Source organism: Myiozetetes cayanensis, unplaced genomic scaffold (genome assembly GCF_022539395.1).
Source record: "Myiozetetes cayanensis isolate MyiCay16 unplaced genomic scaffold, myiCay2020 scf3, whole genome shotgun sequence".
NCBI lineage: Eukaryota > Metazoa > Chordata > Aves > Passeriformes > Tyrannidae > Myiozetetes > Myiozetetes cayanensis.
Window position 1 is genome coordinate 50,682,694 of NW_026087521.1, and position 14,164 is coordinate 50,696,857.

Below are 14,164 nucleotides of genomic sequence, written 5' to 3' on the forward strand. Positions count from 1 at the left end.
GTGAGGGTTAGAGAAGGGTGCTCGACTGTACCGTGCTGGCAGGGCTAATCCTCCCAGGATATCCCGCAGGAACAAAGCCACCACTCAAACACAGCAGTAGCCGGGGCAAGGCATGTTACAGGGATAAGAAACGGTGGGAGGGTGAGAGGAGTGCCAGGAAGTGAGCTGAGCAGGAGGAAGCACAGGGCTAAGCTAAGCCTTTGAGCTCCCTCCTGGGTTCGTAAAAAAGGAATTCGACTGTTTCACCCCGGTAGCATGCAGGGGCCCTTCGTGACAAACGCTTTAGTGACCGTCGCTCCCTCCAGACATTTTCCATCAGCCCTGGTTAGCGCGGCCGTCACGGCCGAGCAGACTGGTCCGGCACGTGGCAGCCCCGGGGCAGCGCGCCCGGCGGGGTCGAGCGGAGCGGCCGGGGCAGGGATGGCGAGGAGGCTCCGGGCAGCCAGAGCCAGCCGTGCAGTGCAGGTGTGCCCCTGCCCCTGCTCAGCATCGCTCCGTCACTTCGCCTTCTTTCCGCCTGCCTCTTTCCCAGAGTGAGTGCCGATAGCTGAGCTGACTCACTCCCTAGCGCTAATCACCCTGTGATCTGAATGGGGGACTGGTTCAGGAGAGGGTGAGAAATCCTGTTTCTGGTTTCTTATATCTCACTCACCTCTGAGGCTTTCAAATCCTTCCCAGCTATAGAGTGAGGGACAAAGCTAGTGCATGTGAAGTCAAAAGGAAATAGCTGTTTGAGGCATCATTCCCGTGTTTACTCTAAACAAGATGGAAGAGAACATAATTCTCAGCACCCATCTCATCTGCATCGTGAACCAAGCCACCCATTATCATTTTAACTGGAGCAAAAGCAAATCTCCTTCTCCTCAGCACTTGTGAGCAGAGCTGGTAGGACATTTTGCAGAATGCAGAGAGTCAAGTGTCATTATGTTCCTCAGCCAGGCTGCTTGTCCAAGCGTGCCTTCTTTCCTTCCTCCCCTGCCCCAGGACACATGGCAGTCCATCCCGCTAGCATGTGGTTGGCAGGATTTTCCTGTGCATGCTCTGTTATGGAAATTTTCAGAATGAGGAACCATTCCAGCAGACTGATGGTGCAGAAAGTACACTGAAAGAGATACACTTTTTTTTTTTTAGCCAACCCCTGTAGTTAAAATAATTTCACTTTTTGTGCACAGTGCAAGCTAGTGCTTCAACTTGTGGCCCTTCTCATTGATCTCTTGCTGATCTGAGGTTTAGCTGTCATATCACACATTGCATTCCTGAACATCAGATAAAGTGTGGAGCCAAACTGCTGCAAAGAGACACCAGTCAGCTGTGTGTCCAACAGTAGGCACACTGCCAAGCTCACTGATACTGTAACTCACAGCTTTCCTCGCCACACACATCTTTTCCCTTTGCTGCATTCCTCCTAACTGAGGCCTCTCCTGCAAACAACAAGTGTAAGTGAAATGAGCTCAGCTGAAACAGCTGGTGTACAGCTCCAGATACCCTATCCTCAAGCTGCAAATCCAGCCTCATTCGCATTGCAGACCATCACCAATGCAAGAGAGAGCATGTCCAGATGGATGGCCAGACCCCAATTATATGAACTCTGTGGAAAGGCAGGTCCAGTTGATGGTATGAGGCAGGGAGAGACCTTAAGCCACTTCTGCTGCTATGGAAAAACTGCCCCAGACACACTGGCCTCATTCAGAGACAAGCAAAGTCTTCCCACTGATCTCTTTGTCAGGTTCCTGGTGTTTGCTGTCTCCCTTGCTATGTAACCTTATAGGATATATTTAGAGCTGGGGGTTTTGCACTTGCAGATGTTCAGCATGATCCGTAGTTCAGGAGCACTCCTTAAGTTCCTCAGCGATTCCTCACTTTTGCCTTACTGACAAGCAAAGCCTTCTAGCACCTCTGACTGGCTCAGACACCTCATCCTGTACAGTCTGTTCATGACATAACCTCAAATTATTTTAATCTTTGTCACTCCTTGGTGTGACCACAGAAAATATCAAAACATGACATTTCCAGCACTTATAAAGCCTCAGCCAGTACAAAGAGCTGTTGTTCATTTTCTGAGTAGCATGGGCACAACAAGCCTCATCTTGGTACAGTGACTACTTCCCTTGGAATACTGAATCAAGTTCAAGAATTAAGTGTCCTTAGTCCTTACCTTTAAAGTATTCCTCAACTTAAGCCTGAAGAAAAAGAGAGACTAAAACTCCACAAAAAAACTGTTGGCCAGAGCTTCCCCCTGCTGGGACTACAGAGCTTTCCAGAGTATATTTAGGGTGTACTCATAAAAGAGAAAGAACTCTCTTAAGCTTTCTCCAAGGCTGTAGAAACAATTCCCTTGTGATCCAGGGACTAACACAGACTTCACCTCTTTTCAGTTGGAGAGCAAGGCATAGATCAGATCAGATCAGGTCAACGTAAGCATCAAAAAGGAAAGTAAGAGGGGAGAAAAAATACACCACTTAGAACACCTCCCAACAAACATTCTGCTAAAACAATCGCCAAAAAGAGAGTGCATATTAAACCAGAGATAAGCAGTTGTCCTTGAGGCAGGGGGAAGATGAGCAAATAAACACATGGGCACTGCATAGCCACAGTGCTCAGCAGACTGCCAAAGGGGGCTCGGATGGAGTTGCCAGATGCTGTGAAGAAGCAAGCTCAGAAGTGAAGCCTCCTAATTGCAGACCTGACCCCAGGGTTACAGTGGCCTCAAGAAAGAGGGCAAAATCCAGTGAATTTGTCTTGACACCTAAATGCTGACATCTCTGGAAAAAGACTGGCCCCAGTCCAGGCTTTTCTGTCATCCACAAAGGAGACATCCAAGCTCTGCAGCAGGCTGCACCTTATTATGGGTGCTATGAGCCCAGCTGAGGTTTCATGGATAACGACAGAAAGCTCCTCCACCACAAGCATTCACACTCAGTATGTGCCACCATAGCATGGTTGGTAGCCACGTAATCCCTGACATGAGCAGAAACAAATGCAGGCAAAGGTCTCAGTCAGCAGCCCTTTCTTCACTGTCTCTCCATTATCACCTTGCAAGCTTTGGACTGTTAAGCAACCTTGTCTTGGAGAGTGATGACAGGTGTCAGATTAATTCTTAGAGAGGTGTCTCTCTGGGGGATTGCTGTCGTTCTGTTCTTTTTTGTAATACTGAACATCTAATAAGCAACACCTACTACCACCTGCTACAGTAGTTCATTCACTGATAATCTCATTTTTTCCCCATTTATCACTGCAATGATGACTGCATTCACTTTCAGTGAAGAGTCTATTAAAAACATACAGTGCCAGCTTTTCTTTCACAATTGCTGGGGTCACCCAACACCAGGCAAGGTGACTCCAGTGCTGTGGCTGTGAGCCACCTGCCTCCATTCTGTAAATATCCTCAAGTTCTTTACCCATCTCTAATGCTGTGTAAGTGGGACAGAATAATGCAAAATATTATGTAAAACAGTGTTAATGTAACTTCTGGTTCAGATTTAAGGGAGCTAATTTCCTCTTGCTGTCACTGGCATGAATCATGTTTCTTTCTACTGCAGGCAGTGACATGATGTTAGGTGAAATGAGTGTGAACAGGAGAATGAGGCCCAAAATACACAAAGATAGAGAAATCTAAGGTTATGGTTGTAAATTGCCCTGCCCACACACACAAAGTGTAATTTGCATTAGTGTAATATGACATTATCTTTCACCCCATAATACACTGTCATTATTGCTCACATTTCCATGGTATCCATTTCTTGATAGGTCCCATGGGACAGATTTTGCAAAACAGCTCAGCTCCCATTTAGGCAGCAAAATACACGGCTGGGCTTTCATGAGTGCTGTGTACACTGGAGGCTGAGCTTGTTTGAACAGGCAGCAGAATTGTCACAATGGGAGCGGTGAGGCAGTGAGCGTTTTTTAAAATTCTGACTGTGTGGGTTCTCCTACAGGAGAAGGAAGAAAGAAAAAAAGATTCCAACAAAGGTCTTTTTATGACTATTTTTTGTTTTGTTTTTTTTTCCAGGTTTGCTTTACACAAACTCCAAGATGCTGTTACTGACTATTGTGATTTTTTCTGTGAATCTTGGGATGCATGGCAGAAACCTTTAGGTGTGAAATATTGTCATGACTTGACAATCCCAGGTTACAGCAAAAAAAAGAAGCTTCTATTCCCCACTACTATGAGGGGAAAAAAAAGAGGACTAAAAGATCTGAGTCACAGGTTTAAGGGTCTGAAAGCCATGGGAAAGATAAATATAATCTGTGATTGGTTTTCCTTTTGCTTTTTCAAATCTTACAGCTTTAAACCCACCTTAAAACCTACAAGCACACAATTTGTGACTTTTGAATACTTGCTAATAATTGAGTGGACTACTTCAGAGCAGGAAAGATTACTTTCTCCCATGATTACCTGGTAATATATTGCACACTGGGAATCCACATGAAAAACAGCACTGAGATCAGACAACAAGTAAATAAAATTGCAACCTTTCTTTGGTGAGTGGAGGCTTAAATTAGATACAGGAAAAAAATCTTTACTGTGAGAGTTGTAAAGCACTGGAACATCCAGAGAAGTTCTGGATGCCCCATTCCTGGAAGTGTTCAAGGCCAGGCTGGACAGAGCTTTTAGCAACCTGGTCTACTTGAAGGTGTTCATGCCTGTGCAGGGGGGTTGGAACTAGATGGTCTTTAAGGTCCCTTCCAGCCTAAACCATCCTCTAATTCCATGAAGACTTCCTCCATTACTACTATATGTGGGCCTCTGATAGACCAATTTTAAAAAGCTCCAGAGAAGCATTGATTTGCAAACCCATCCAGCATATTTATCTGAAAGTCAATAGATTTTCTTTATACTAATCCGTGACTGTGTTTGGATTTTGGTTTCCTCCCCTTCCCTCCCTCCCCCACACACTGTCTGTGCATTATCCTACATACAGAGGTGCATCACACCTTCACATGCTGTGCCCAGCAAACCCCCCTATTTGCCTCCTGTGCATTTCTCTTTCCAGCCCAACTCCTTCTCTGCTCTCACCTCTATTGATCCTCATTCTGCTCTGCTCCCCTTTGCACTGCTCCCTGTATCCTGAGCATACCTAAGCATTTAGGGCCTGACTAACTTGATAGAGAGTTGCACATACAGGATACTGCAGCTCTGAATACGTTTCCATCTCTGATCTGTCCCCTTCTTGGATGAAAGGCATCCTTTAATGACCTGCTCCAGGCATAAATCACATTGCTCTATTCAGTGCTTTGCTCCATTTGGCTAGGAGATTGCACTGGGAAGGGAGGACACAGACGAACTTGACCCCATCGGTCAAGTCCATTCCCTGTCAGCTTTTCTCCATCCTTTCACTGCCCACCTGTCTGGGACAGAGCCTACAGAAAGCTGCCAGTGTCGCCTTTCAGTACGTTTGTGTCACACAGCCTGACCAGGGAATAGAAAATGCTTTGTGACATCTTTTGTGTATGGGTACAGTGAGAGAACATCACTCCTGTACCTGTACTGACCTGCCCAGGACTTTGGCTGCATGTGGATAAATCTGTGTGTATACACATATGCACAAAGTTGTAAGTGTCGTTTGTCACTGAGATGTGATAACAAATATTTACAGAACAGCTTCTACAAAGAAAGGAGTAAGTCTAAATATTTGGAGAATATAACAGTATCTGAGTTTCAGTTATTACTTCACAAATGAAGCTGAGAGGGGAAAAACGTACTTCCAAAAGAATGAAATAGAAGAGGACAGTTTTGAAAGGGAGTCAGCGTTGGAAGAGAACAAGGAAGTGACAGTCCACTTGCAAAAAGATGGGAGCATCTGAAGCAAAGACCCTGGGGGGGGAGGGATTTAGAAGAGGAATCTCATAATCCCTTTGCATTTCCAACTGCTAGGGCAGGACTGTGCCTGTCAAATGTGCTTGTTTTTTGTCTGATCTAGCTTTAAAAGAGATTGTTTTACAGCCTAATATATCTCAGTCAGAAGCTAATTTCACACACACTCATCAGTGAAATTAGTTCTTCAAAAACACATTTAGAGAAGTAAACCTCATCACTTTTCCCCCATGCCAAGTGCAGGGTTCATAGCCAGATTGCTCTATCTTAGGCACTGATACAGCACCAAGCACAGGTAGCTTGGTGTGGAATACAGATTGAAGGCAGGTATATAAATGGAAAATATCTGATTTTCCTTTTCAAGGGTTCATGTGCTTTAGACTATTTTAATATTAGCGCTTTGGCCTAGTGAGATGAATACAGAGTTAAGAGTTAGGAGATGTCAACTGTATTCCCAAGTCTGCTGATGACAATCACTGGGGTCTCATTCACCTGGTCTGAAACATGAGAAAGACTGAAATAAAAATTCTTGGTTTATGTCTTTGAGATCTGTAGAAGAAAAGTAGAAAAATCTAGTCTATTTGGACCCATGGAGCTACTATAATTACAATCATTAATAAAGAAAAATGGAACTAGACCAAGATATTCCTACACGTCACTTTTACCAGCAAAAAATACTATTTCACTGAAATAAAAATGATGCAATAGTTATTAAAAGATTTAGTAAAAAGGAGGACAAGAGGAGAGAAAATAATTTTTATACTAGAATGGCATGATTGAGGATTTTTGATTTTTAAACTTCTTTGTCATGACTAAGTATAGGAAAAAAAATCAAAAAACAAAACACACCACCTAAAATTAGGCACCATAAGGCCATGTTAAAACGGATGGGAAAAGATTATTTTTGTTGTGCTAAAAATAAATCACATTTAGGAAAAGCGGAACTTCCCACAAATCTGAAATTCTATTTCCTGCACAGCTAGTAATAAGGATATGACAATATATTTCTAATGCTTATAACTCCACATACATATTACTGCACTTACACACCGAGTATTAGCACATGTATACCCTTTCTACTCAATAAAGTTGCTATGCAACACTGCAACAGACTCGTTCACTTCCGTACAGTGTGCTCAGCTGAAATAATCTGCTTCCAAATGATGAATCAGTTACTAAATTATAAGTGGAAACTGGAAGACATCAAACATAAAGCAAGGGCTCTTCTTTGCATAAGGCCAATGCAACAAGGAAGAATAAACTGAAGAAACGTTTTCTGCTCCAATGTCAAAAAAACTTAATAAGAGAAGTGCAAGAAATTCAAATTATCAGAAATGACTACTGACTGACTCCCAGCTCAAAAGCAGGCAGAAATAAAACAAAACCAGCCTCCCCCTCCAGATCTTGTGCCTTGCCATGAGAAAAAACAATGAAAGAGCTAGTGCAAACAGCAATGCTTCACCTAGCAACCTGACACACAATCAGGAAATGACAATAACAACAAATAGATGTGGAATTTCACCCCAAGACTAGGACACAGACATTCCCAGAGCAGAAAGCAACTACCCCTGACAAGATCTGGAGGGTATTTTTTATCTCTTTACACTTCTTCTGTGACTTGCGGGGCTTGTCACACCAACTCACTGCCATGGAATCAAATCACATGGTAATAGGACCAGAACTATCTCTAATTACACACACACGCACATTTTCAAAAAAAAAACCAAACTCAAAATGCAGAGTTCCTGGGGTTGTAATCAAGAATACAAGAAATAAGAAGGAATATGAATGAAGGTGTGATACATATTACAAAACTAGGGCTCCTCAGGTTTTCTCTAGTACACTTTAAAGATGACATGAGAATGGAAATGACATGATCAAGTGGGGCAGAACCCCAGGCTTCTTCATTCAGAAGGGAAATCTGTCAATGGTCAGTAGCACATCCTGCTGGGGATTGCAAAAAAGGCAATCAGTTGCTTATAACCAGTAGCTAAAGGTCAGCTCTAACCCTGACATAAGGAGGTTTGAAATCTGGAAGAGTCTCCATGTGAGCTCTCATAGAATCATAGAATGGTTTGGGTTGGAAGGGACCTTGAAAATCATCTAGTTCCAGCCCCCCTGCCATGGACAAGAACAACTTCCACTAGTACCTCAAAGCCCCATCCAACCTGGCATTGAACACTTTCAGGGATGGGACTTCCCCCAGAAAATCCCATTTTGCTTCCTTTACTTACACAGTGCATCTGAGTTGATTTGAGACTGGAAGGACTCCCAAAGGCAGCAAGTTTTACAGCCTAATTATGAACTGGGTGGAGAACATCATTCTTAATGGACATTTACCACCTTTTGGTTACACTGGATGCCCTTTTCTTCTACTGTGATGATTCAGAGAGTCTATGCATCCTTTACAGCATAGGTAATGAGTATGGCACACACAAATAGCATTTGTCAGCTCCTTGTGCAATGTTGTTTCAAAGCCTCAGAAGTCTGACTGTAAGGAAGAACTTCCAGTAACATGTTAAGAAATGAGCATGGGTAAGCAGTATTTAGACATATCCAATTTGGACATTTAAATTTCAGCCTTGCCCACATGCCAGGAGTTTAGGATAAGTTTATTTAACTTATTTAATAGATTACACTTTTTCCTATACCATGTTTGCTACTGTTTCCTTAGAAATTCCTTCTGAATTTCCTCTCTTCTAATTTTCTGACATTGCTATTTTTTTTCTGTCATGTAGTATGAAATTTCTCTCAAATTTCTCCAGAAATTTCTCACTTGATTGAGAAAAGACTTTTCAAACACTGGCTGATTGGTAGAGTGCTACTATTCTTTGGGTGCTAAATAATCTACCCTTACAAACACTTGAGCATTCTTCCACTCATACTGTAATCAGTCAGGTTCCTAATAACTTTGTCCATTCTCCTAATAATAATCTGGCATAATTCAGTCCACACAGCCAGACTTCTCTGTGAAAATCGGTCCCTACTCGTGTGCCCACATGGAAGCCTTTGAAATGGCCACTGGTGAACACTGGGCCACACTGTCCTATCACAGCCTTTTGGACATGGCTGAATATCTGCCTTTGGGATTAACCCCTCTGGCCCTCTCTCCAGATATCTCACACTCACAACCATGACCTCAATCTCCCTCTACCTCCTCATGTCTGATTTCCTGCTTTCGTTGTTGGCACCTGCAACACTTCCAGCTAGGTATCATCAGTACATCTCACTAATAGACTTTCCTCTTCCTTCAGATCCATAAAGAAGAACTTTAAAAGGCATTAAAAAAAGATTTGTGGCCAAAGGTCCCATTAATTATGTTTGCTGTAGCCCACTAGGCACCTTCTTCTAACGCAGTTCCATTTATCACCAGCATTTGTTTACAGCCTCTTTGCCAGTTTTCAGCCCTCAAGTCAATGCTTCCTCTCCCAGGGAATCCAGTTTCTTTCTTTTTTTTTCTTTTTTAATTAATGACATGCTGTCTGTCTTCCGAAACATTCTCTGCATATAACCAGAGATTCATGTAGCAAGAAAAACACACAAATGTTTAACCACAAAGTGGAAATTAAAACAGCATCAATTTCATACAGGTAAAGTTTTATACTGATAAAAGGAGCAGACAGGTAGTGTCATGGCAGGGACAGCCAGGGGAAATTCAATGGCCTGTGCTCTGCAAAGGTCAGGAGAGATGATGGAAAGCATCTCTGGTGGGTCAGTTCTGACAGGGCTCACACTACTCCTCCCTGGGGCAGCTCCAGCTGTTCCAAGAGATAAACAGAAATAAAAGAAGACCTCAACTTTCTGTCAGTCAGGTTTTGCTCCTGACCACCAGTGTCCATCAATTTAAATGGCAGACACCTGTAGGAGTTAATTGGATGTCATTCAGGATGTTTCCACTCTCTACCAAGGTTAAGTTTATGCTGTAATTGGGATCAGTCTCAAAGTATTCTTTGAGCACAAACTCACGAGACTCCTCATGAAGCAGGAAGGAAAGGAGACTGCATAACATGAGGATGGTGTTGCTCTCACATAGCTGGCCATACACTTTCTGGAAGGGGCCAGCCTGCCATGCACAACCTCCAGCCCACCCCCTCACAGAAAGGGTGTCCCCTGACACTACAGTGCATACCCACTACCAGGACTGGCTCCCAGTCCTCTCCCCCCTCTGAAGAAGGGCCGGAGAGATGGAGACAGGCTGGGGGAATTGTTTTGCTGACAGTCAATAGCCAAAAGCTTGTCTTCACTCCCATCCCTATCACCCCATGATGGACTTGTTACATTCCTGGGTGCATTCTCAGTGCCCCAACTAGCTGCTCTTCTAACTGACATCCTTCTGCCACGTTGGGCACAGAGGACTGTGCCTCACTTTCTCCATCACATCTTTCAGCACCCTCTTTTCATAGTTGTTGCTCAGAGACAAAAGTATACCTAGGAAGAGGGACAAGATGGTTCTAGAAAGGCTTTGCATGGAATCAGAGACCATCAAATCCACCTACACAACACGGTCAGGAAAGAGGGGTCATCACGGAAGTGACTTCAGCACAAGGAAAAGCATATGATGCAGACTGGGTCAATTGTGCAAACTCCCTCAAAACTGGAAGAGAAAAAGGAACATCTGAGCTTGAGAGAAGGATTAGGAGAGCTTTGGCAAGGTCTTAGACACTGCATACAACCTGATCGGGAGATTGTGGGGAAGAGCAAAGACACTTCCTACCATTTTGTAAGACTGAAGAAATGCCTCAAGTCTCATGAGGCTGCATCTGGGAGCTGCTGCCTTTGCACAGGGAACAGCCAGAAACATCAATGACACAGCAGGCTGAGTTCAGTGCTCTTGCAACCCCCTGATCCCAGCGGCATGCAACCTGTCTACCAGTTCACTTCCATACACCTGGATACAACCACTGCAAAACCTGAGCCACCTGCATATTTCCTGCAGTTCAATAACAACAGCAATGCTTGCTTATTTGCTTCAGGGTTGCAAGGAGAGCAACATTGATGAGAAAAAGAAAAAAAAAGGAGAGGCAAAGGAAGGGAAGGTGAGGGAAGAAGTTCAACACCACCAAAAACTTCAAAGCATGGTGAAGAGGGTGGTCTTGTCCCCATCCCCTGGGAAGGGAAGATGCAAGGGTTATGGAGGTACCATCTCCACTGTGGGTGCAGTGCACATGCATGGCACATGCCCTGGGGCTGTAGCACCTCTCTGGTTTAGATGCAGACCTGAACTGAAGGCTGTGTGTCAGACCAGGATGGTGCTGGTGAGCATTAATTTGGCTGCTGACACATCCAGGCTCAGGCACAGCCCTGAGTGCTCCCCATTCCCAGTAGTGCTCAGCCTGGCTCATACACACACCAGCTCACAGCGGGGATAGTTGGCACAAAAGAGGGAGTGCAAAGCACAAGGTGAGGAGGAAAGAAAAAACAGTCAGTACTACACGACCCTAAGCTGTAATGGCATGAAAATTTTTCAGAGGAGAGGATCTGGAAAACCATGTGAAAGCTTGAGCAAACCAATTCTTCCTGCTTCGCCAAGCTCATCCCTCTTCAGACCTTTCACACAGCCCTTTTTGAGGCTGAAGACATTATCAAACCTGCAATGCCCTTCAGTAAAGGGAAGAAAAAACACCTTCCTTTACTGCACATCAGTTCCTGTGCCATCAAAACGGCTGTGCACAGAATACCCATGACCAGTTATGCTGGGAAACTCTTGTTTTCCTGCCCATCCAATGACACCTCTTGGCCCTGTGATGGGTATAAAAGCCTGCACACACCCTGCAGAAACCTCCACTCAGTTTGTACCTGAACCCTGCCTGGAGAACACCACCACAGGCAGCCTTATTGGTCATGTACTCCCTAAAAGCTGAGCTGAGCAGATGTGACAGGGAAGCACGACTTACTAGGCACACGGTTGATAGCTTTCAGGGGTCTCAGGACACGGACAGTGCGGATTGCAGACAAGTTAATGTTTTGGAGATCCAGGGAGTACTCCACCATCCTGCAGAAGAGGAAAGAAAGAGAAAGAGAGAGAAAGAGAAAGAGAGAAAAAGAAAGTTTAAAAGAATCCAGAACTTTGGCTTAAGCCACAAATTTATCATTTCTTCATTGAAGAGTTTCTGGAAGCCATGGGGATGAGGTCTTAGTTTTTGGAAGAAAAACTGGAGTGTCTGTGAGCCCTCTGGGAACAAGACCAGAGCCCACAGTTCCTCTGGCAGAAAACACAGTGAGCAGTGAGAGCGTGCATGATGTAGGCCAGGAGATGTGATAACGCGTACCTGCTGTGACCATCAGGAGGGGAAGGAGCTGCGTGAAGATGCACGGACAAGAAGAATGTGCTGCTGGTGAGGGCACGCACGTGGAGTGGCCATTTCACACAAGGCCAGGAGAAGAGGGCTGCGCAGCCAGTTTTGTTGAGTGTTACCTGCAGCACATTGGGGTGCTCCCCATGTTCTCCTTATCTCACACTGCAGGATACGGTCCCTGGAGGCAGCTTCAGATAACCTGTTTTATCTTGCCTATTGAATAACTCTCTTACTTACAGTGGTAACTGCTTTGACTAGGTGAAGAGGCTTCCCCCATAGCTGTGAATCACTCCTTTCTGACACCAACCAAAAGGGGAAAAGCCTAATTTTAGGATATATGCTAGACCTCAGCTTCCCTAATCCAACAACATGCTGTCCAAATAACCTCAAAGTGCTAATAGGTGTGACTAAAGCATTGGCTTTGCTGCAAGAGCTGCAGGTGCAGGTGGCAAGAAGTGACCTGGCCCAGCATCCCTTAGCCCAGCACTACCCTCCTTACCAGTAGGGCAAATATCCTGCCTCTTTGAAAGCACGGCGAGAAACCATTACACTAACCATTTACCCTGGCCAGCAGTTTCCACTTGGGGAATTTTAAATGTTTTTGTCAACATAGGTGCATGAGGCCTCCAAGATGACATGGGCTGTTGTCACCAGCTTCCCATGGGTGACTTTAATGTGCAGATGGGATCAAGCGGGTAACAGAGTTGGCAGGTGAAATAGCAGCAGAGTCAGGACAAGGACTGCTTCCACGGAATCTCTTCTCAGGCATGAATAATGAAGCTACAAAACCTCCCTTTTCCTTGGTCTTTTAACGAGGCTCAAGAGACAGAGAGGGACTGGGGACACAGCCTTTTGTTACTGCACCCCTTCTCAGAACAAACACGTTATAATTTATACCAAAAGACCCACAAGTCCACCTAACATTGACCCAGATCTGTCTGCCCAGGAACCACTTAAAAGTGAATGAGAGAGCCAAAGTGAGACATTAAGACGCAAATGGGGTACATCCAGTCTGTAAAAAATATCAGGGAGATGCATTTAGTGAAATAGACCAGTGCACTGATCATTCTATTGATTACCCTCCACTCAAGAGGACCTTGAAGAGCTAATGCCTGGTTATCTGTCTACACCTTGCACAAAGGGGACTTGTCAGAGTGATAGATTTTCAAACACGATAGGATAAACCTGTCGAAGTGTTGTGATTATTCTCTCTCATGCTCTCTTTCTTTCTCTCTCTCATTCCTTTCACTCTGTTCTCTCATGCACTTTTAGGGTAATTGCACGAAATAATTTTTCCTCTGAAATGCAGTGGCATTCATTTACCTCCCTGGAGCTGTCAGTTCCACATATGCCAAGGAGAGACATATGCAGAAGGAGAGACAAGGGATTTCATGCAGATAATCAAAATATTCACATCCCAAAAAAATGTAACCCAAAAAAACCCCACCTCAAATCAAGCAGCAACGTTCAACTAGCCTGCAGATAGCATTAGTGATAGACAGAGGCTTAGGATCCAGTCAGATCAAAGTGGGAATGAAAAGAGGAATTCACACAAATATAAATGCATAGACATGACTACAGGACATCATAAAAAGGGCATACCTGTGTGGTTCAAAGAACCAAGGGCCTTGAGTAAACACTGACCAACTTTACTCCAAAAGCAGAAAGCAAGATTGCCTCATCAACATATTGTTAATCCAGAATTAGACAGACCTGCTGAAACTTTGGAACTACAGTTATGGACAAAACACCCTATAGACATAGGTGTATTGCTCCTAGGACATGAGCTAGGAGCTCTTCACAGCACAGAGACGTGATATGTGGAGGTAGCTTCATGGCTGAAGGAGTCCCTACGCTGCAGTCTGTTACAGGAGGTTGGTGTATGCACAGAAACGTAAAGGTCTCCAAGCTTGGTGAAGTCCCACAGAACTTTCCTGAAAAAAAAGCATCCACTAGAGCACTGGTTTGAGATCCAGCCTCTGAAGGCAAAAAAAAATTCTTTTGAGAAGTAGCAGAACAACCTGAAACAGAGTCAAATGCCAAGTAAGCAAAT

At 44.3% G+C, this 14,164-nt stretch overlaps 2 protein-coding genes across 2 annotated transcripts in view; one reads left to right on the top strand and one right to left on the bottom strand.

The window, feature by feature from the left end:
* Positions 1-14,164, bottom strand: part of CACNA1I (calcium voltage-gated channel subunit alpha1 I) — a 173,296-nt gene that overhangs the window by 63,825 nt on the left and 95,307 nt on the right. The window contains 1 exon segment of the mRNA XM_050324168.1: positions 11,710-11,807. Within this exon segment, the coding sequence (XP_050180125.1) occupies positions 11,710-11,807 (98 nt within the window).
* Positions 10,259-14,164, top strand: part of RPL3 (ribosomal protein L3) — a 263,879-nt gene continuing 259,973 nt past the window's right edge. The window contains exon 1 of the mRNA XM_050324174.1: positions 10,259-10,263. Within this exon, the coding sequence (XP_050180131.1) occupies positions 10,261-10,263 (3 nt within the window). The 5' untranslated portion in view covers positions 10,259-10,260. The remainder of the gene's footprint in view (positions 10,264-14,164) is intronic.